The 24,228-nt window shown below is 34.2% G+C and overlaps 3 protein-coding genes across 3 annotated transcripts in view; all 3 read left to right on the top strand.

Annotated features, from left to right (window-relative positions):
- The first annotated feature begins 265 nt into the window (after positions 1-265).
- LOC123723547 lies at positions 266-5,317 on the top strand. The gene is made up of 4 exons (XM_045686599.1): positions 266-3,218; positions 3,489-3,775; positions 4,373-4,484; positions 4,635-5,317. Exons 1-4 carry the CDS (start codon positions 266-268, stop codon positions 5,315-5,317), a joined length of 4,035 nt encoding a protein of 1,344 aa, XP_045542555.1.
- Positions 5,318-6,173: 856 nt separating this feature from the next.
- On the top strand, positions 6,174-7,479 carry LOC106712239 (dynein regulatory complex protein 9). Its single transcript, XM_014504732.2, has 4 exons — positions 6,174-6,265; positions 6,435-6,605; positions 6,889-7,020; positions 7,159-7,479. The coding sequence occupies exons 1-4, from the start codon at positions 6,218-6,220 to the stop codon at positions 7,357-7,359; spliced, it is 552 nt and encodes a 183-aa protein (XP_014360218.2). The 5' UTR covers positions 6,174-6,217; the 3' UTR covers positions 7,360-7,479.
- Positions 7,480-7,730: 251 nt separating this feature from the next.
- LOC106712470 overlaps positions 7,731-24,228 on the top strand; it is a 41,390-nt gene continuing 24,892 nt past the window's right edge. The window contains exons 1-2 of the mRNA XM_045685987.1: positions 7,731-7,944; positions 15,239-15,451. Of these exons, the coding sequence (XP_045541943.1) occupies positions 15,240-15,451 (212 nt within the window). The 5' untranslated portion in view covers positions 7,731-7,944; position 15,239. The remainder of the gene's footprint in view (positions 7,945-15,238; positions 15,452-24,228) is intronic.

Genomic DNA, 24,228 nt, shown 5'->3' with positions numbered 1-24,228 from the left:
CAGATATATATAACTAGTTATTTAACTTTACGTAATTTGAGTATATACGGGAAAGTGGACATTGAACTTATTTTGTAGTGAATTCGCGTCATAAACGTAAACAATGGCTCAACTTTGTGAATCACAAAAAACGTTATCGGAACGTATTTTTAAGTTACAAAGTAATACTAAAAAGACGTCTAAATCAAGATACACACTTGGCTATCTACAAGCACGGTTAGAAACATTAGAAAGTTATTGGTCTAAGTATCAAACTCAATATGAGATGATTAAATCAACGGTTACGAAAACTGAACTGGATCAGTTACAATTTAATGCCGAAAGTCTATACGAGACAACTGAAGACATATATCTAGAATTTAAGGGATTATTAAAGGATTATTTATTGGAATTTTCGAAAGGTCAAGGTCAATCACAATCAAATAATACTACGCAGAGTTTTTTAGCAACAAATGATGGCGAGACCACCCCGATTAGAACTAAATTACCTCCTTTATCGATTCCAAAGTTCGCCGGTAATTATAACGACTGGACAAGTTTTAAAGATTTGTTTAAGGCTCTCGTACATGACAACGTGCATTTAACAACGATTGAAAAACATCATTATTTAAAAACGAGTTTATCGGGAGAGGCTGAACAACTTCTAAAACATTTTGCACTCACGGAGGTTAATTACGATAAAGCTTGGAGCACACTTGAGAGTAGATATAATAACAAACGTATGATTGTCACTACAATAATTAGCCGCCTTTTAAATCAAAAGAAGATGAATACAGAATGTTTTAAAAGCTTAAAGGAAATTTTAGATACTACGAAGGAATGCTTGAATTCTCTTGATAATCTCGGCGTGGATACCTCCACATGGGATGCAATTGTCGTACATTTAGTTGTATCCAAATTGGACTTAGAAACACACAAACAATGGGAACAGTCACTTGGATCATCTCAAGACATACCCACATTTACCATTTTATCATTATTTTTAGAAAATCGTTTCCGTTCCATGGAGATGGTAAATGTTACCCACAAAAAAGACCAACCGCAGAAAAAGGACTTAGTTAAAAATTATACAAACCAGAAACCCACAAATATGAAGTCATTTGTCACAGAAGTAAGCAGCGAATGCACTTATTGCTCAAAAAACCATTTTATTTGCCATTGTAAAGAATTCGCCGCATTAGATTTTCCTCAACGTCAGGATTTTATTAAGAAGAATGGCATTTGTTTTAATTGCCTTGTAAAGGGTCACTCCGTTAATGCGTGTAGACAGAGCACCACCTGTAGAAAATGTAGTCGACGACATCACACTCTGTTGCACTTCACAAACCCTAACAAGACCACATCAGTGCCAGAAAACGATGCAGCAACACCCAGTACACCTGAAACAAGTCAAACCACATCAACCGTCGTTTATAAGACTGAGGTTGACAGCGACAGTGAGGAAGTAATATTGGCAACCGCACGAATTGCAGTTAAGTCGAGGAACGGCGACACGATAGTCTTGAGAGCACTGATTGATCCGTGCTCGCAATCAAACTTTGTTACTGAAGCGGCAGCTCAACTGCTTAATCTCGAGCGCACTTCGATCAGCGGAAAAATTACTGGCATCTCATCTATACCGCTGACAACCAAGTCACAAGTTACGTTGAACTTTCATGCTATAAGAAATCCATCACACATGATCACAGCTAAGGCGTACGTCCTTAGACGAATAAATTCAAGATTACCATCACAAGAGCTCCCATCAGATACCTGGCCTTCTTCTGAGATTTCAGATCTTGCGGATCCACACTTTCACAAGCCAGGATCTATCGATGTGCTTCTAGGTGCAGTTGTATATGCGCACATTATTCTTGACGGAATAATAAAACGCAATGAATCTCTGGTCGCTTTGAACTCCAGATTGGGATGGCTGGTTAGCGGCGAAGTGGCGCAGTCTGGCCATCAGTCACACAAAGTAGTTGTTATGCACACACAAGTCGAAGTTGATCAGTTACTACGTCAGTTTTGGGAGATCAATGAAGATTCACCAAACGTGAAGCCTCTGTCAAGAGCTGAAATGCAGTGTGAAGAGCATTTTAAGAAAACTCACACTCGAAACACTGACGGTCGATATGAGGTTCGCCTACCCTTCAAGGACGAAGACGCTCCAAATTTAGGCAACTCCAGACAACTTGCTTTGAAGCGCTTATATCAGATGGAGAATAAGTTTAAGCGAAGACCCGAATTTCACGAAGAATACTGCAAGTTCATGAGGCAATATGAGTCACTCGGTCACATGGAGATAGTACCTGAAACAGAGAAGAAGAATAGAGCTTATTACTTACCACATCATGCTATTCTTCGTGCCTCGAGCCTCACTACAAAGTTGCGCGTAGTTTTTGACGGAAGCGCTAAACCTGTAGACGGAAACTCACTTAACGATGAGCTACTCATCGGCCCCCCGCTGCAACAAGATATACGAGCTTTAGTAACACGGTGGAGACAACATAAGTACTGCCTAGTAGCTGATATACAACAAATGTACCGACAGATACTTATCTCAAAGCAAGACACTGATTACCAGAGAATCTTGTGGCGCGAGTCATCGGAAGACCCGATCAGAGAGTATCGGTTACTTACCGTCACATATGGCAGTTCATGTGCTCCATATCTTGCTATCAGGACACTTCATCAACTTGCAGAGGACGAACGTGGAGAGTTTCCTGAAGCTGAACTTCTAAAAACTGATCTCTATATGGACGATTTGATGACGGGCTCATCTACAGAAGAAGACACTCAACGGCTTCAACGTCGCTTAACTGAACTGTTTAAACGTGGTGGTTTTCTTCTTCATAAGTGGTCGTCCAATAGTGAAACGGTTTTAAATGAGATTCCCGATTCGAAAAAAGCGTTAAAAGGTTCAGTGAATATTAAAATGGATGATTCGGTGAAAGCTCTGGGCATAGCCTGGAAACCACAAAGTGATATATTAGAACTGGTAGTTAACTTACCTCGTGACAACGACGTTGTTACAAAACGAAGTGTGCTATCTGCGATAGCTAAAACGTTTGACCCTCTGGGTTGGCTAGCACCTTGCGTGGTTGTTTTAAAAATATTTATGCAGAAGTTGTGGCTAGCCGGCCTGGATTGGGACTCTGAACTTCCTGAAGACCTGAAAACTGAATGGCAGAAGTACCTAACTAATTTTGAACACATGCAGGCCATTCAGCTTCCACGTTGGTTAGGGATTGCAAATAATGTAAAAATTGAATTGCACGGCTATTGTGACGCCTCTTGCGCCGCTTACGCTGCGGTTATTTACATCAGAGTCATCACGGACAATGAGATAAAAGTAAGTCTAGTCGCAGCCAAAACAAAGGTCGCTCCCGTTAAACAGATCTCATTGCCACGTCTTGAACTTTGTGGGGCAGTCCTGTTGTATAAATTGATAATATATGTCAAATCCAGTCTAAACATTGATAATAATTGTGTATTTGCTTGGACAGATTCCACAATAGTTTTGGCTTGGTTGCGTAAAACTCCAAATACTTGGAAGCCATTTGTTGGTAATCGCACTACCGAAATCTTGAATGTTACGAATAGTAGTCAATGGCATCATATTAAGTCTGCGGATAACCCCGCGGACTGCGCCTCACGCGGTATCAGTCCTGACGAGCTGATGCAGTCAAAACTATGGTGGGAAGGTCCAGCCTTTCTTCGCGAGTCTGTTGAGATTTGTTACCCTAATTTCAATATACCTGAAACCACAGTCGAAGCAAAACCGAGAGCAAAAGTCAGTTACTTATGCACCTCTGAACCCAATGCATGTACCATGTACCTTAATAGATACTCAAATCTACTTAGACTTATACGTGTGACAGCCTATTGCTTTCGATTTTTTCGGCTATGTAAAGATAAGGTTCTCAAAAGGAACGATAACATAAAACTGACATATCTCACTACTGACGAAATAAAAAATGCATTAAAAACTTGCATTCGAATGTCACAGTCTGTTTACTTTGAAAGTGAAATAGTATTGTTATCACAAAGCAAACCTATCCCAAAAAATAGTAATCTTTTACCTTTGAATCCGATCCTAGACAATGAGAAAATTATTAGAGTCGGTGGACGACTTGTAAATGCTCAAATACCACCTGATATGAAGTCTCCTATAATCTTACATTACAAATGTAACTTAGCAAAGTTGATTGTAATTGATGCTCATTTAAGAACTCTTCATGGCGGAAATTCGCTCACATTAAATGTTATTCACCAAAAATATTGGATTCTCCGAGCAAAAAACTTGGTAAAAAAGATTCTAAGATTATGTAAACCTTGTTTTACCCAAACTGCACGACCTATGACTCCGTTAATGGGTAATTTACCACAGTGCAGAGTCAATCCGTCACGCCCGTTTTTGACCAGCGGCGTAGACTTTTGTGGTCCATTTACTCTGAAACTGTACTCTGGTAGATGCACCAAAACTTGTAAAGCTTACATAGGTGTGTTTTTGTGTATGGTTACAAAGGCCATTCACCTTGAGCTGGTTAGTTCACTATCCAGTGCTGCGTTTTTAGCAGCTTTCAAACGTTTTACTTCCCGACGTGGGCATTGTAAAGACATCTGGAGTGATTGTGGGACTAATTTCATAGGCGCGTCCAAAGAATTAGACCTCGCGTTCAAAAACAGCAAATCAACTGTCGTTGACGAAATTGCCCAACTGTTAGCTAACGACAGCACAACATGGCATTTTATTCCTCCTGGTGCCCCTCACTTCGGAGGACTGTGGGAGGCAGGAGTTAAGTCCGTAAAAGGACATCTGAAACGCGTCGTAGGCGAATCCCGCTTAACATTCGAAGAGTTTTGCACTCTGATCACACAGGTCGAGGCTTGTGTTAACTCTCGGCCTCTTACGTTGATTAGTTCTGCCGTTGATGAACTCCCGTTGACTCCTGGTCATTTTTTGATTGGCGAAGCTCCTGTTACTATCCCTGAAGAAAGTTTCGTGGATGCTCGACCTGACTATTTAGACCGATGGCAAAAGGTGCAACGTATGGTACAAAGTCTGTGGCGACGTTGGCAATCTGAGTATCTTACTATGTTGCAACATCGATACAAATGGTCCCAGAATCACCCCGACATAAATGTTGGTACGGTTGTCCTAGTGAAAGATGATCGTTTACCTCCAGGTAAATGGCTTTTGGGACGAATTGTGGCGAAGCACCCGGGAGCAGACGGTGTAACGCGTGTAGTCTCCTTACAATTTAAGGATCGTGTGTTTAAGAGACCAGTTACCAAACTGTGCCCTCTGCCTCTAGCTGCTTCAGAGCCTTAGTTAAGTTATCGTTTATAGTCTTGTGTTGTAAAATGTTTGTATCTCTCACGGTTAAAGGACCCATATAGTCCTTGGGCCGCGGCATGTTTAATGTAAAAATCTTCAAATCTGGTTAAATTCATTTAACTAGCAACATTGACTTAACAACCCGTTTTTATTAATAAAAGTAAAATGAGGGTGGATAAAACAAAATCAGATTTGACGTTTAGTGATTAAGCAAAATTGTTCGCTCGCTGTTTATTTCAATAAATTTTTAAGTTAAAAGTGTAGTTATTAACACATCTGATAAAAAGTTTTTACTGTCCTAAGCTGCCATCTGTTGAATAATATTTGTTTTAGAAAAAAGCGCTGTTCGAAACGTTCAAAAACAAAAGCTTACATACAAAAGCCACCAGCAAGAACTTGATAAGCTTTCGAGAGATCGGTAAGTTTAGAATGTTGGTTACAAGATGGCGCTGTTTTAACTAATGAAATAAAAGGACGAGTGTTACTTAAAGACTATTGTTAGTAAGTTTAGTTACTTAATTAAAAAAGTGTAAAATAATGCAATATATGTTAATTATTGCATCATTACCTAAAATGTTTTGTAATATATCAATATTCTCTTTCAGAAATTTAGTGAGAGATGTATTAAGAATGACATTACTTGAAGTAGCCGAATACGAGATGCCGTCAACTCTTTATCAATCATTGGAAATGTTAACTAAATATTTAACAAGTTACGCATCGCTTAAAATAACCCATGAGAAATTAAAAGCGTACGACGATTTCAATAGTATTTATTAATTGAATTTATCTATTAAAATACTTTTACTCATTCAATTATATTATACGATTTTTAGATTGATTGAAAATACTAATCATGAATTAATAACAAAGAGATATCTTTGGGAAATTCAAATGCAGGACTGCGATGAAAAAATTGCTACTACGAAAGATGAAATAAGAGTAAGTGCTTTGTAGGTATCCAAAGAGAGAAAATTACAAAATACTTATTTCGATTTTCTCACGTTCCTCTCTATTTTTGTACTGTAACAAATACATATATGTAAAAAACGTGTTTCACAGTTTCTTATGTTTAAATAATTTTATTATAATATATTAAACTATTTCACAGGATGCCACTAGAAATGCAAAAGCTCAGCTTTGCTATGCAGAGAAGTGGATAAGTGCCACTGCTGAGGCCGTGGATCTTCGATTCCAAATCAAACCGACGCCATTACCTAATGAAAACCATGAGCGGCGTGTTCACGGTGAGATAGCGCGAACATATAAATTACAAACGAAGGTAAGGAACGCAATTCTAACCACCCTTTTCAACCTAAATCTTGTTATTCTCACAAATCTATCAATCAATCAATATTTTTCTGGTTCTTTCAGATTTCAAGGCAAAAGGTCAATAATTAAAGTTTACATATTTGTGATTATAAGAAAGTTTTGACTACGCACAATCTGATTTACTATTCAATATTCAATATTCCATTTTAGACTACGTTGCAAATAAGTCTTTATTATATCAACAGTAGTAAAACTGACCCAAAACTAACATAATTTAAATACTCATTTTGTAGGAACGCGAAGAATTATTAGAACATTGGAAAATAAGGTACGCAGAGAATACAGCGAGGATCAGTCGCCACGTGACAGAACAACGTGAAAAGCTGCGCGTGACGTCTGCTCGAAGACTCGAACTACAAAAACTTGTAAACTTTTTTAATTGCTATGATATTTAAACTTAGCTAATTTAGTAGTTTACTAATAAACAATACATATTTACCATCCTATATAGTCTCGGTAGTTACATTTGTAATTACATATGTCCTGTTAACTTTCTTTTTCAGTATAATTTACATGCAGGCGAGATGCGAGCTTGGCAGACATTTAAGAGAGAACGAGCAGCCCGCCTGGCTCGCGAGGAACGTGCAAAGGCCGCAGCCACGAGGATCCAGTCGTGGTGGCGGGGCATGATGGTGCGCCGTGCTCTTGGCGCTTTCAAACACCTTCGGAATTCTAAAAAATCTGCTGTAAAAAAGAAAAAATAATATTTTAAGGAAAAATCGTACCTATCACAAATTACCTTATCCTTATTTCTAATTCCCAGTATGGCATAGAGATCGTCCATAGTATACCACTATTGTGAATTTGACAATAACTGTTATTAACGGAAAAACCCTAATAAAAACATGTACACAAGATTTAAACGTTTTTTAAGCAACAAGCAGTTTGCTAATTTTCCAAAAAGATTTTTATTTAATGACAAATATCGCAACAAGTAGTTTATTGTGTTGTTTCCGAACGCAGCTGTCATTTTCTGGCTTGGTAACTTGCTTGCAACTGTCAACTGTCAACTATCAGTGTTATGTTGACAAGTCACTTAACATTCAAGTCAAAGTCAGTCTGAGTTTCACATTTATGCAGAAAGCATGTGGCGCTTTCTCTCAAACAATTTAATAAAAGTTTATTTTGCGTTTAGTTTAAATTTCAATAATTAGAACTATATTGGAAATGAAGTATGAATAAATACGAACTAGTGTTGTGTTATTGAAGGAACTGTGACAAATCGAGTAACTGTATAGTTTGAAAAAGTAGAATTCTTGGAAAGTTGGATATTATTATCTTGGGATTCGGTGAGTAATTCTTTCTTTTGTACAGCGTTTATAAGTTTTTGTACATCATAAATTTCATACTATGCTATTGTTCATGTATTAAAAATATAGCATCTTGCCATACTCTCGTGTTAAAAACAAAGTATTACAAATACATTAGTATTTAAAAACAGGTACCACAAATAATATAATGTATGAAAAATTATGTCGTCTACATGACTTTTTATTTGTTTTTCTAAATTCACATGGTTTTTACATAAACCACTTAGTTCTATTTAAGTTTAGTAATGTTATGTATTATCATGTTTTGTATTTAAAGTATTTACCATTACTAAACCATATTTGAAATATAAGCTTGTGTATAATTGTAGTCATACCATCGAAAATTGCTACCGTCTCCCTGCATTTGTTCTAAAAATTAAAAAATAAATTAAATCATTGTTAGTTTAATTTTCTTGTAACAGTATTGAAGTATTTGTTTCAGTCAACTTATTAAGTTTTTTTAATCCCGCGCCGGCGTAGTCGTGGGTGATAGCTAGTTAAATTATGTGTCAATTATATCTTGTGAAGGTAGATGGAAAACTTTTTATATTCAACTTGAACAATCACCATAATAATAATTTAATTGCTTAGATACTTCTCTTTTATATCAAAGTGTAAATATAAAAGTAATATTGTAATTCATAATTCTTTAATGTTCTAAGATGCATACGCTATGTGATTATTTATAATAAATGTAAATGTCAAGTGAGTGTACATATTCATTTACATATTAGTTATAGGTATTAATCTGATTTAATTGCATCTCAAATACATATTTGCAAATTGTCATGTCAGGTCTTACTTTATTAATCTTTAAAACATTATTAAATAAATCGTTATCTGGACATTATTACCCTTTTAGTCTTCTATATTCAATACTTCAACATTATCTCCCTGTCCTTTTCCATTTCATATGGGATCAACGCACCAGGTTTTTCATCCTACAGATAGATCTATCTTCCATCATTCAATAGTATACTTCTATTAAGATTAAATCAATGTCTCCTTTATGCGTACCTAAACCATCACCAGAGGCCTAATTTTAGTCCTCTTTTCCTTCACTACCTTTTCTTATAAGGAAAGGGTGGGAAAAAGAAATAGATTTAATGGAGGAGGGGTCACATGAGAAGGTGAAAATATCTTCTTTCTGTGCGTTACCAACTCCATTGATTACAGGTATCAAATCAAAAATCTGCAATTGTGGATGTCTATGAGTGGTTCGCCATTTCGGCGAATTCAAGTAGCGTCTCGCTTGTTTGCCACCTTATGATATAAAATAAAACATTGTACAGATTATGGTGTAAATTTATCAGTATACTTAGAACACGCACTCTCATTCTGTTTGTTATATTTTTTATTCATACCTTACTTATTTCATATTTACATCTAAGTGACTTTGTGGTAAATAGGGTGTTGTATATGTTATCTTATATTATTAAAATTATAACTCTTGGTAACGGCTCAACTGATTTTCATGAAATTAATAAATAGTTTAGAAGAACATAGGCTACTTATTAGGCTTCTTTTAATTCCGCGCGGGGCTCTAAACAAAACATATACATATGTTAAGTTAGGTAAGATAATTCCTCAAGTATAGTGCCATCTAGGATCTTAAATAACAAACTCATCCATAACTTCATAAAGGTAGGCACCAATGTGACAATGATATTGTGGAACATTAATACAGTCATTTTAATAGGCTGTTTTTAAGATTTATTTTAATAGCGAGTTTACATATAGTTTCATACCTATAGTTCTCTTAGTGGAAATTGAGATAGCAATTTGTTTTTGTAGTAGTGTTTCGGCAGTGATAACTTTCGGTAACTTCATAATGTATCCCTATATGTTGGTTGTAATTGTAGGTATCGTTAAGTCTTACATGAGAGTAGAATGCTGCAAATTAGTGCGTAACGAGTGCGGTCCGGTGGTATACGTAGGCTTGATAATTAGCGCTTTAATCGTCGCGCTGCGCTCCACTGATGCAACTGCTTTTCCAAGAAGGCGATCGCTGGAGCTCGGCGGAGGAGCGGCAAATTGCCGGCAGCTATGTGTGTCGCCGGTAATTGCAGGAACGGGCTTGTGCAGTGCACTGCGTACGCGCAGGAAAGCATACCTGTACGCTGGCCACTACCGCGCTTTGTAGGTTCTTACCTAACGTCTGATAGTTACCTGCTTGCGTTTGTGATATTATAGACTAGTTATTAGCAGTCTCCAGGTAACTCAAATATTAAAAAAATTGTCCTTTTTGTCATTGATCTCTTATGGTGGTCATTTAAATGAAAACAGTGAATTAAGTTTTTTCGTTACTAGTAAAGTAAAGAAGGAAGTTAGTTTCGATATCAATTATTTAAACAGGTTAGTTACATTTTTGTTTTGTAAATAAATTGACTATTTTTTTAAAAGATTACTATTACTTATATTAAGTCTATCTTTAGATTAGACTTCATATAGATGTTAGACTTTAATACTATTTTTTCCTTCTAACTCAGACCTCATTATGCAGGTAATTCCCCAAATACGTATTTTGATAAGCGATAAATATCTAAAGAAGTTTAATCCGAATTGAGTCACTCACACACACACACACACACACATTGCTGTCGACTGTATTAGAAATATTTTATTTTTAACAAAATATTAAAAATACAAAGGTTTCATTTTAGAATTCTCTACCAAAATACTATATAGGTCAAAAATAGGCAGTCTGAAGCAAACACGGCTTGTAATAGTATAATATTTTCCACAAAATATGTATGTTTAATTTATAGCGTGAATTCGCACGAGGTGCTTGTCCATGGGTCCATAGCGATTGTGTACATGACAATAGCAACGCGGAGTTACCTGCGTTAGCTAACACGTATGAAAAGGACATTATTCAAAATTCAATGCACATCACTCTTCAGTGTAGTAGTGAAGTTCAAAAATAAATGATGGGATGCGATATAATAGCACGGTTTTACATGACAATTTTATTAACACATATTTTTTTTATTTTGTATGGCAAAAAAGATCAATTCTCTGTTATTTCAAATGAAATAAAATGAGTCAAAGTATGAATTTGTACAGTTTCTTTTTGACACTGAAAACCAACAATTATTTTCTTTACTTCTACATGTGAAATAAAATGTTGTAAATTGTCGAATCACCCTTCTAAAATTTCAATTTCCAATTCAAAACATAAATCGATATTGCTTACATAAATTACTAGAAAATTAGAACATAACAGCGAACAATTTGCATATCTAATCAATATTAGTGTCATCGTCTTTTACGTATTTAATTACTTATTTACTAGTATTAGGTGAACTTGCCGTTCAACCGTTAAAGTCTACATGCACTGGATTTTACCACAGTTGCATTCATAGAATTAACAACTATGGAAAAACAGTTAGCTGATATCTCTTTGTGCCACAAAAAGAGGTTAGTAAAACTCGTAAAATTATGATAATGCTGTAGCTGTCGCCCGTGACTCTGCCCGCACGGTATTACAAAATACTTAATAAGTAGCCAATGAATTCTTCCAGACTATGTTACTTGATGACTAATACATAGGCTACTGATATAGGTATCAGTGCCAAATTTTATCAAAATCTGTTGATGCGTTCCGAAGATACATTCCAGAGATACAACCAAACATTCATTCATCTAAACTTTCGCATTTAAATTATTCGTAAGTTACCTATATGATTTTGAAATAATATTTTCAACTACTTTCATTATCACTTAACTATAAAAGCAATTTAAATTATTTTTTCTCAAAACCTTAACCTTGGTACTTACTGTAATTTGATTGAATAAAATACATAAACTTTTTAGATATACAGTCGACCGTTAATTCGAAACTTGAGGGACTCTTAAAATATTACGAAGTATCGAATGTTTGAAATATCAAATGGTTCGAAATTTGTGAGAGAAAATAAATAAAATTTCGAATGATTAAGTGTTGATCAATTATTATTTATTAACTGCTATTCTATAACAATGTCAAAAGTTTAGAGATACTTACGTGTATATACATATGTGTTTATAATGTGAATTAATAAATCTTTCGAAAGAACTCTGTTATACTGGTTTGCTTTAAAGCACATTGTGTGTGTCAAATGGTCAAACTAATCATAACAAAAACAAAGGCTCTTGTACGTTGATACAAGTTTGAACTTGTCGCAAAATGTACTTATAATCTTTCCGCCTTTTTCTCTCTGCAACTTTGAATTATCGAGTGTTGGACGCCTATGAGTTCGAATTAACGCGTCGTTTTGTTATATAGCATTGCTTTTTTCTTTCGAATTACCAAGTACATAAAAATGTACTGATTTAGTTCGAAATATACAGAGATTTTGTAAGGAACTTGTGATAACTTTGAATTATAGAGAGGTCCGAATTATCGCAGGTTTGAATTAACGAGAGTCGACTGTATTAATTTCCAAGTAACAAGCAAAATAAATTTAAAAAAATAACGACATAATTTATAAAACCAGCTTACACCAGATGAACACACAAATTTCAAATAACTAATATAAAAACATCATTAAACTTTGTTTAGTATATGGTAGACAATTTATTTTACTGAATGCGTGTACAATCATATTAATGTCAGGAAAGAGTTCATGCTTGTGGCAAAATCCCTTCACATTCTGCGGTACGCCGCTGTCAAAACGATTTGAATTTATCTTTTCCTGTGGGAATTTTGCATATATTGTTTTTAAAATGTATGTTACATAATTTTAATTTATCGTCGACAGAAGGTGAATTTATTTGATTATACCAATTTATCATTATGATTATCCATTCATTGTTTAGGTATACTAGTATAGTATTGTATTATCTGTGGTACTACCCAACATAGGCTTGGCATTGTCGAAACGCTGATTTCTTATATCCCTGCTCCACCATGAGAAACGAAAGTATTTCACTTCTGTTGTGTATTAATTCAATCGTCATAAATTAGTACGCCTAAAAGCTTTTCGGTAATGATAGTCTTTGTTTAAATGATAATTTGATTTGCACGTGTATGTAAGTAGATATGTCGCACTATATATACACGTACCATTCATTTGATGATGTTTCTATATTATACTTTATTACTATAATGTACTTACTTGGAGAATAGAAGAAATCTAAAATTATAATACTTACTACCATTTCTGGGTATCGTGCATTGCAAAATATTTGAAAGCTCTATATAATAAATTATACGTATAACTTTTAAAATATTGCAAACATAAATTCTAATGGTTGTGAATTGGCAATAGGCGCCTATTGCTGAAATTACACATGTGATCACAGATATTGCGTAGCATCCTTATTTATAGTCCCCGTTTACTATTTAAAAAAAAGTTGATACTACTTTTTGATCAGCATCATAACTATTTCTCAGTATTCCGAAATTGGCGCTCCAAAAAACGTTGCGAGTGTGTAAAGGAAAACGTTAGTTATAGGTATTTCCAAGTAGTTTAGGGTCTAGTCACTTACTGCTATTCGCGGAATTGTAGGACAGATCATTTTGTACCTAATCCGTCGTTTAAGTATTTAGGTTGCGATATTTTTGTTGGTATTAAACTGTCATTCTAACCATGTTTTTTATCGTAGCAAAAACTTTTTATTGCTATGTACATTTTATAGTATTTAGAATTGTTGAACATTTTATGAATTTTTATATGATAGAAATGTAGCATATTTAAATATATTAATATAATTTAAATACGTGAAATATAACCTTGTTTCTAGGATTAATTTAATCACATACAATATCTGCACCATTATTCGAATTCCCATTTACTGTGGAAAATTGTGTTGAAGTTGTATTACTTTTGTCAGAGCGTTTATTCTGAAAACATCATTTTGCTTATATTATAAGGGATTACTGGTTTTGATGAAAGCTAAAGGATTAACACAAAATTCAGCGAAACTTTAGGTCCATAAAGATAAGTCCTTTGAATGTAGTCCGACTTTGAATATATTATTCGTACATATAAATTTTAATTAAGCTTAATCTAGCAGACTTTGCAATGCAACGTAATATAGAAATATCAAAAAAGACTATCACAGAATTTTTTTTATTACTCATAGATTTTTTGTTCCAGAAATATTTACGAACGCTTAACATCACCTATAACAGTCTTAACACAAAATGTTGAAATAGGTTAAAGAAACGAATAGATAACAATAAATAGAAGATGAATAAAATTATTTTTTTTTTGGATATCTTTTTTCCTTGTATATTTGTATATTATTTATATATTTAATATATTTATTTAATTGATATTTGAATATTGTAATCAATTGATATTTTTATGCTTGCGTTCTTAGCGGATAGTCGGAATCGTTAGTAAGCTAAACAATTATTTAACTGTAATATAAAGTTCGGGTGTTTCTTGCTATAGTCTATTGTGCACGTTATTAAATGTTAGGGTTGGCAGCAATACAAAATGATCGATATTCGGGATTCGAATTAACTAGCAGATTAAATGCTTAACACCTGCGCCACCTACGCTCTTATGGTCATTGAAAAATTAAAAAAAATATCACTAATCCATTATAATTTGTAAACATATGTATTAATTTAAAAGATATGAGTAAATTAAATAGGCTTCCAATATAAAAATCTTTTTGTATTTATGTCGATGTTGATCAATTTCAAAATATTGATTGATATTAAACTAAATTTGTTTTAAGATAACGGATCCTAAAATTAATTGACAGCCCTATTGGTATTACAAGGAACTTGCACTGTTTCGTAGTCGGTACCATAATACTTTAAGCTTTAAAGCATGAATCTTTTGTGATGTTAATATACCGAAGCTCTACCTATTGTCTTTACGTATTCAAAACTACTATATTTTAGCCAATTGTTCCATTTCCTTTGACACTCAGTGTAATTGTTTTGAAATTAGGTCGCTTCTCATTCGTTCTATTTTTATTATTCGTTCACTAAGAAATAACGGTTTTTTATTTCAGTTTTCCTACTTACTATATAAACCTTAAGTGAGTATTAATGTTGAATCTTGTAATTCTGATTCAAGCGAATTTCTTTTATTAATCGCAATTTATTTTCACCATTTTGCTTTACAAATAAAATTACTGTTTTTCCTATGAAATGAAATGCAAGAGTGTCGGTGGCTCAGGGGTTAAGCACTAGACTTGTAATCTGATGGTCCTGGGTTCGAATCTCGCCATGTACCAATGTGTTTTTCGATTTACATACTAAACGACTAGAAGTAGTCGTTTTTTTATTGTTTTTTTTTAATAACAAATAATATTTTCTTTGTGGCAGGATGCTAGGCTTCAGCATGTGGGGTGTAGCGGCAGTGGCGATGCTGTTGCTGGTGCCGCAAGTACTCTGCGCCGGCTACTGCGCCACGGACACCTTACGCACCAATACCACCTGGATGCAGTTCACCAAGGAACCCGTCTCCTTCGAGTACGGCTTCCAAGACAAGTTCAAGAGCATCCACTGCTGCGTCAAAGGCTACAGAAGCATCGAGTGGTGAGTCCTAACTAATCTATATTTCAATCACGGTCCGTAGCCGCCATGTTTAAATTCCTGTACAACAATGCGCAGGTGTGGATAAAAACGACCACATGAAATATTTTCGAGCATTGTATTCGCGGATGAAATTATAATCGCGTTTAATTCTCAAACGGCAATGCCCTGCGATGTCACCGATGTTTATATGCAATGTTCGCTTAAAAGCTTAGTATTGGATGTACTTTTTTTATGTGTAAATTAGTAGTCTCGATTTCTTGATCGATATGCAAGTTACATTCTTTAGTTCGTTGGTATTTTTGTACATTTTGTTTTTTGTAAGGCATATTTTTGTCAGTTGAAAGTTTAATACATGATTTTTTGCGAATGTGGTTGTTTGTTAAAACGTAATGAGTAGGACTCAGTAAAAAGTGATTCGAAGAAACAACCTCGTGAATCGAAATCACTTCCCGCTACTCAATTTCCACGATGACAATTGTTAAAATTCTTTCTGACTAACGTTTTCATAAATAATTGGCAAAAGGCGAATATAACGAACAAAATATTTGCAAATGAAATAATTAAAATACATATCCTCTAAAATAACTAAAACGTATAAGTTAATGTGAGCTTTAGAGACCCTTAATATTTTAATCCGCCACTAAATGTATAAATTATGATTTATGCTATTAGAGTAAATATCCCATGATTGAATCCTCGAATTGTGTGTTAGATCAGTAGATCTTAAAGTGATGAAGTCAAACTTTAATAAACAAATTGTTATTCACCTTTTGTACAATAAACAAACAGTATGTGTCTTGTATGAAATAGTATCAAGATCAGGAGTCTATATACACAGTCATCTCTGTCTGGAGGTAGACGTATGCAGCATGCACGTATGTAGTGGTATCGATCGGTATAATACTTGTCGGACTCATAGGCGTAACTGCCTCAGTAATAAGGCATGATCTCGATTGCAAATGTAGTGTTGTTTCGCAGAACTGGTGGCTGCCGGTGCGAGCCAACCTCTGCCTATTGCAACCTTTCATTATATACGTATAAGTTTGTTTATTGAATTTAATAACGTCTAAGCGAATTGCTTCATGTAACAGGGAAAATCTTGTAACGTTCAAGCTACGTTCTAACTAGTTTAATAACAGCGAAATGCTTCTTAGTAAGAAGTTCGAACATTGATGATCGTATCTCAGTAAATAGAATTATATTTAAGCAAGAACATATGAAAAGGCATCTTCAAATTTCATTCGGAATATAGCCAAAATACTAAGTTTCTCTATCATCCCTAAGAATAGTTTTGTAGAAGAAGTTTTATCATCCTGCAGAAGTAGGAAACATGTTTTTTATTCTCTACATTTTTATTGTCTATGAGTAAAAAAAAAAGTTTTTTTTTTATTATTCACCATTGCGATTATGCAGTGCATATTCATTGTATTGTTCGTAGTAACAAGAATTTACTATTCACTCTGTTATGATGTTTTTATGAATTCTAATTCTGAGTAAAGTAATTATTAGTCAACTTTCGAATACAATAGCGATTTTATTATTTATTAATTTGATAGAGAAACACTTGGTACTGTGTTTAACTTGGAACATGTAAAGCCGCGGATTGCAACAAGCATGTCAATAAAACTTTAATTTGAGTATTATCATATCAACACTTTATTTAATCTTTTTTACTAATTGACATCAATTTGCGAGCATTATAAGTAATCGTTTAGTTATGTTTGTGAGTCAGTGATTAATTGGCAAGAGTGCAAAGGGTAAATTACCGCAGCTGACATATTAAGGTATATCTTTAAGAGATAAGCATCGTATGTCTTTAATTGATTGATAGTAATTTTTTTTTTAAACTAACGACAAAGCTTTTATTATTTTGACTTTATTTTTTCGGTCTCTCTACTATTCATGTTCTTATATATGACTAGAGATGTAAGTGAAAATAAATAAATTAACTAACTATTTATTACCGAAAAATGACAACATTTGAAATCTTACTAAAATTATAAATGCGAAAGTTTAGATGGATGAAGGTTTGTTTGAAGGTATCTCCAGAACGGCTCAACGGATCTTGACGAAATTTGGCATAGATACAGAACATAGTCTGTAAGAAAACATTTTTAGGCTATTTATTAATTTTTTTAATTCCGCGCGGACGGAGTCGCGGGCGACAACTAGTTTGAAATAAAAGTAAAGTGAAGCAATCGAATTCACCCTGAATCAACCATCCTTGCGTTAGTTTTCAGCTTGAACTTTTACACTTTCATAAGTATTTGTGTTGAGATGAAAGCAGCAAGTTGTCGATAGGTATAGTTGACGTGTGACGAGTGAATTTATTTGCGTGACTCAGAACGTTTGCGATATGAAACTTGTAAGGCGGTCGCCGGCGGGACGTAGTGGGTTATGTCATTATCCACTTGTTTTAACTTGTTAAATTGCAAAGTATAAAATCATCACGCACTTCACAAGGTTCCGAGAAGTAGTTAGCGTTGCGACGTGTTTATAACTTCGTACTTCTTAATTTGCATGACCCCAGTGATGGCGGGAACCAGACCCAGATTATATGCCGGTCTTGTTTGAAATGAGTTCAAAATGTCACAAGCACGAAGGATTGTCATAACTCTTGGACTTAATTGTGTAACACTGACCGGTAAATTGCGATTTTCGGTTGAAATCCTCAAATATGTACAGTGTTGTTTTAATGTCTATAGTCAGAAAATGTAGTCTTATACTGTACTTACTAAATCTTATAGCCTAGCTGCTCTCCTAAAGGGCATAGATTAATTCAGAATAAGAATAAGTATAGGTGTGTACCTTTATTTCCCCCAAATGCCATTAAATGTCACGTCTTTCTAGCGATTTCATGTGCAGTTTGGGCAGTTTTTTAGCTTTTATTTACTAAAGAGAAAAACTGTAATTACAAGGCTTCGAAGACGAAGTCGTAGAGACGACGGAAAAGAAATACATGCCAGTAAAAAACAAGGAATATGTTTTTTTAGCTACTTCGTTGTATCAACAAAGTTACTTTTGATAATAAATATGTAATAAGAATTTATTTACTCAGCCACTTTTAAGCAATTCTATCGAATGGTGTTAACAAATTGAGGTTGGTCTTATTACGAATTACATTGTAAAAATGTGCTTAATATGAGGAAAATGTAAATAAAACACGGTTGCTACTATTAATTTTTAAAATAATTGCTCGATTGTTGCCAGCGTTGGAATAACGACCACCGCCCGCGTGTCTACGTGGGCCAGCTCGGTACCGTGAAATGGACGTCAGTTCTATTTCGCCTTAATAATGACTGTACGCACGTGGACTCTTTATTTACCTCGCACCGTTCCTAGAAGCCCGTAATTGTCTCTTATCCGCTTCACGCTTTTGTGGCACCGTTCACTATTTTTGTTTGTTACTGCATATATAGCAAATAATGTTTGTTAAAACAATTTAAAATATATCTCTCACTTTTTGCTACTGCACTTTGCACTGAATTTATCAAGTACTAGATTATCATAGCTGTATTGCACAGCAACCAGTGAATATGTGTCAAAAAAAATTAACATGACTACGTATCAGAAATAGATTTACAGTATGAATTATAATTTTGTCGCATGGCTCATTACAATAATCGCTGTTATAAATTTCGAAAAGTTACGAAATATTTTGAATAATAAACAAATAACTTTGTCATTTCATGTTGTGCTACAGAATAAAAACAATGATTATTTAATATTAATCATCTGTGATTTATGTTGGAAACTCGTAGATGTAGAGTAATTATTGAGTGCAGAAGTTGTGATGCAGAGGCAACTCATTGTTGGAAGCTCGCGTGTCATTCTTAATCCATAATAAATGTATATTTATGTTGGCGACACTTTTTACGTCGTCGAATAGTCATTTAGAATGTATAACGGCATAACTGATACCATATTAAAATACTGTCCAATAAAACATGACCATATATGGATGACATTATACAATGGAAACACATCGAATTATTTAAGACATCGTAAAACTGTCTGTGCCGAGCGGAGTTTTTCAAATTAAACAAGTAATATTAAATAAAAACAAATTCCCACTTTAAGCAATTTATTTTGTTATTGTTTGTTGTTGTTAAAGTTTTGTATTGAACAACTAATTTGCTACTAACTGACTAACTAAACTAGTTGAATCAACCGCTGATCGCTCTCGGACATTTCAACCCTTGACCATTTCTCATTCAACTAGGCTCTTCGGCTATTATTTTATTTGTTATGTATCATTGACAAATTAATTAGTTAATCGACTAGTTGTAAAGAGTAATTAACGTTTGGTTTCGTTGAAAACTGTCGCCAAAACCGTCAACGACTCATCCCTAATATCCACTTTGGGGTGGTTGTTCAAAAATATGTCATCCGCCGTTATGGATTTTTCATAGTGCACAAACTCTACTAGTCAAGTCCTTTTGTATGATGCCCACTATGTGGTTTAATTAGTTGTTTAGTACACAGTAGGTCGGCATTAAAATATATTAAACCAGACTTTAATACTAAAATACGTATTAAAGAAAAGTGAAGTCCAAAATCCGGCAATCGCGATCTGAATGATATGCAGCAGTGAGAGTTGGAGGCCGGTCGCCATAAATCTATAACGCCTAAGCTCGACGGTCGACGTTGGTCGTCGTAACGAGTTGTTGCCCCGCCAGGGAATTTTATTTTATTACCGCACTTTTACTTTTATACAACTATTCTACGCTAGATTTGTCTAGGCATGGATACTTAAAATAAAGTGCAATACATTGATGTCTGTATTAGATGCACCATGCTATGATAACCTACTATACTTATATCAATACTAAAACAAAAGTTGTTAATAAATGTTTTTACCTTTGGTTTTAACAATTGAAAACTTATAAAGAGTCTGATGAATAATTTTTTATTAATATTTATTACTAACTCATTTTCAAAGTACCAAGTGGCACAATTCCAACGATTTCTGAGAAAGTTAGCGATCATTATTATTAATAGGCGATCTAACTTTTTTTTCTATAAAACTTAACATAAACACTACCTTCATTCACATGCATTTTAGAATTTTATTATTATTTGAATTAAGTAATAATTTATTTTAACAAAGTCGTACACTAGATTTTTGGTTGTATAAAGAAGTATAAATATTGTCACCAAAATTGGAAAAATAAGTGTTTAAATTAAATTTTGTTTCTCGTTTGTAATAATGGAGCTGCAATTTGCGATGCAAAAAGCTTCGGCCAGTGGGTCGTCGTGGTGCGGTCGGAGTACCGTTCCTCGCTGCGACGATTCGGTTGACAAAAGGGCCGAGTGCATTACCTGGGCCGGTCTCTATCTGCGAAGGTATCGCACGACGCCGCAAACCTGTATTGTGGCGGTTCCCGGAAGGCACTTTGTTGCGCACCGCTGCCTTCACCTGCCCCCCTTCCCCACCGCCTCGCCGGCTGCAGCCCCCTCTGCTCCTGTTCCCTGCATCTCTCGCCTCCTTGGCCTTTCAGTCGATGTCTTCCGCACTAATGCCGTGCAACTATGCTGTCCGGTCACCATACTTTTAAAGATTCTCGAGTTTTATCCTTAAGCGAACTATTGTATTTTTTTTTTCATAACGTATAATTAAAAAGTATTAGATTCGAGAAATGTATTTGTTAAGGAATGGAACACAATTTAATTACCAGTTATCTAATCAAATTGTATATGTCAGAACTACAACTGCAATTTTATTAAACCTTTTATCCTAATCACTTTACTAGTAAAATTGATTAAACCGTTTCGAAGCGATTCACACTTGATAATTTATCCTGGATTTTCCGAATATTTTGCGCTTGGTTGGAAATTGTGTTGAGAGATTTTTCCCACAGTATCTTTGAGCGTTCTATCGAGTTTATTAATTGCAAAAAATATTTTGAACTTCTTCAGTTTTAAACCTAACCCAATACGGTTGTACAAGAGAACAATATAAATTAATTGACCCCTCATCTAAGTTAAAGAAGGTGACACCAATGAAAAACAGTACCTTTTGTCAATCGGCCAAAATACGGTATCTACACATTTGAAATAGGTTAAAGGCCGGCAACGCTTCGACGGTTCCTCTGGTATTGCAGATGTCCATTGGCATCGATGAACACCTCAGTGGTCCCGCTGCTCATTTCACCCCTTATCCTAAAATAAAAATGTTATTTACCCAGCTGATCGAATAAATCTTATCAAATGAAAAGCTTATTTTGATTAATATAACTACCGCAACATGCATATTGTAAATATGTAAATATTTACTGATAACAACATCCGAATAACATTAAACACGGCACGTTTTTATGATCTTGCAAATCGTTGATGTGTCAATAGAGGTGCTCGGAACGACCCCTCGGGTAGCCTTAATGAAGTGGCCGTAAAATGTACAAAACATGTATAGCAGCGACCCACTGCGTTCTCACAATCGAAACAAAAAAAAAACACCCACGAGATCTCGTTCTGACATGTTAAAACGACTCGATTTAGTGAGCCGATTACTTTTAAAGCTCGGCCTTTATATTGTTTGGGGTACAGGTAGGGAATCCACTTTGTTTTACAAATTCGTTATCAACGCTCGAAAAAGAATCTGTGCAATGTCATACTGAATATTAAAACGGGTGCCGATGTTTAAATAACTTTTTTTATCCATTTTCAATTTCGTTATTTATTTTTGTGTGGCGACGACATTATTTCGGTTATGTAGTCTCTGATAAATTTTGTAATATTATATATAACATTAATGAGTATCGTTTAATTTTTATTTTTATGTAACACCCTTTTAAAATCTCTTAAAAGCTTTGGAAGATTAGAAGCGCTTTAAGCTTGCCCGCGTAGAATTTAAAACATAATTATTATCTCGTTTGACCATTTTTTTTTATTTGTAAAATCTTAAATTTTACAATTTTGTGTAAATCTAACGATTATTTTTGTAAAATGGACGATTAACAAAGTGCATTTAGCTTTTATTCCACATGTGCGATTGTGGCATTTCATCATTCGACATAAGTCCTAGACTACCATACAAACCACATGGGCAAAAGAGAAGGGAGATAATGACTTATCATAGACTTAAGATAAAACAAACTAAATAGTGCACAAAACCTTTTAATTGGTACCAAAAAAGTATGTAAATTATTGAAATAATGCAATTAAAAGTAATTTCGCTTCTTAATTCTCCTTAAAACTTCTGAATGCTAATTTATTAATACAGCATTTTAATAACAAATTATAACCTAATTATAAATAAGCAGAAACGATTACAATATAGACATCATGACTTGAATATTAACGTTTATTTCTTACTTTTCTTACTAATAATATAAATGCGAAAGTTTACATGGATGGATGTTTGTTACAAGGTATCTTCAAAACGGCTCAACGAATGTCGATGAAATTTGGCATAGACATAGAGCATAATCTTATCTTAATCTAGATCTTATTTAAATTGGCATAGATGTAGAACATAGTCTGGAAGAACACATCGGCTACTTATATTTTTTTGCGCGGTCGGAGGTGCAGATGACAGCTAGTAATAATATAATGAGAGATGATATTTACGCGAGCAAAGGTTTCTGACAAAATTTCTATCTTCCATCTATCTGACAAATAATCTTCCCTCAAGTTCTATTATAATTTTTTTTCGGACATTCCGTATACAATGATAGCATTGTGTTTTTTGTTCACATATTTCATAGCAGTTGTTACTATGGGACAATAGCTCGCACCATGTGTGAAGGGTCCTTAATTATATAGAAATAATAAGTATCGTTATTGCTTCATGTTCTCAAACTTAATGCATTTTCTTTAATTTCCGGATTAAAAAAAATATCCTTATTACATTCTACACATAAATATGTTTTTATCCTCATTATGCACGTTTAAAAACATATTATCCTGTAAAATAATTTTTTTTTATTTTTAATAATTTTAAAAATAAAAATAATTTTTACGCGCCCTATTTTAGAAATGTAATAAATGGAGTGCTACAAGTCAACATTTATTACGTACGTAGTAGTAATTTACAAATGTTGACAATTCTATTTTATATATGTACATTCAAACTACAGCAATAAAACATGTCGAGAAAAAAACGTAACCAGCTTAAACAATGTTGGTGTGGTATTTTTTTTTCACAAAAAGTTTGAGAAACTGTGACCGTCGGGTCCACTAGCAGAGAGGTTCGGTCTCATGTTTGTGTAACCTGTCCGTCTTTATTACCACAAGCTTAATAGATTTAACACATTCAAATTACAACATTAAATCCTCGATGATCTGTTTTTTGTGGGTCAAACAAGTTTTTTATCTTTACGTACTTAAAAATGTACTTACGAGTTACAAATTCAAGGATTATTTCCGTGAATTTTAAAACAAATAAATGAAATAAAATGCTCCATTTAATTTTGCCCATGAAGTTCTACAATGTTTATGTTGTGCTTTACGCGAAATGAAATGGTATACTATACAATGTTCGCTAGTCTCTGAGAACTAATATAATATGAGAATTAATATGCTCGGTTCGCATTGCAGCTCTGAATATTTTATAGCAACTCTCAACATATCGGCTTATATTCCCTTTTGAAGCTTCGTGAATACGCTGCAGTTATTGTATGTAAATGCGAAATATGAATTAGCTACAACGTCAATGTAGGTATTTATTCTGTAGCACTTTTCATCCGTGTGCCCACGAAATTATAAGCATCAGTTTAATTCTGGCTAAATTTAAAAATAAATATCTTAAATATTAGTTTCTGGAATTCTATGGA

Source organism: Papilio machaon, chromosome 3, assembly GCF_912999745.1.
Source record: "Papilio machaon chromosome 3, ilPapMach1.1, whole genome shotgun sequence".
Classification (NCBI taxonomy): Eukaryota; Metazoa; Arthropoda; class Insecta; order Lepidoptera; family Papilionidae; genus Papilio; species Papilio machaon.
The sequence above is the reverse complement of the archived record's forward strand: the minus strand, read 5'-3'. Positions and strand labels throughout refer to the sequence as shown.

Coding starts and splice junctions, on each gene's coding strand:
- LOC106712239 (XM_014504732.2), top strand. CDS start 6,218: ATGCAGGACTGCGATGAAAAAATTGCTACTACGAAAGATGAAATAAGA. Junction 6,266..6,434: donor CTACGAAAGATGAAATAAGA/GTAAGTGCTTTG, acceptor ACTATTTCACAG/GATGCCACTAGAAATGCAAA. Junction 6,606..6,888: donor CATATAAATTACAAACGAAG/GTAAGGAACGCA, acceptor CTCATTTTGTAG/GAACGCGAAGAATTATTAGA.
- LOC123723547 (XM_045686599.1), top strand. CDS start 266: ATGATTAAATCAACGGTTACGAAAACTGAACTGGATCAGTTACAATTT. Junction 3,219..3,488: donor GCAGGCCATTCAGCTTCCAC/GTTGGTTAGGGA, acceptor TTGCTTGGACAG/ATTCCACAATAGTTTTGGCT. Junction 4,485..4,634: donor AACTTGTAAAGCTTACATAG/GTGTGTTTTTGT, acceptor CTAATTTCATAG/GCGCGTCCAAAGAATTAGAC.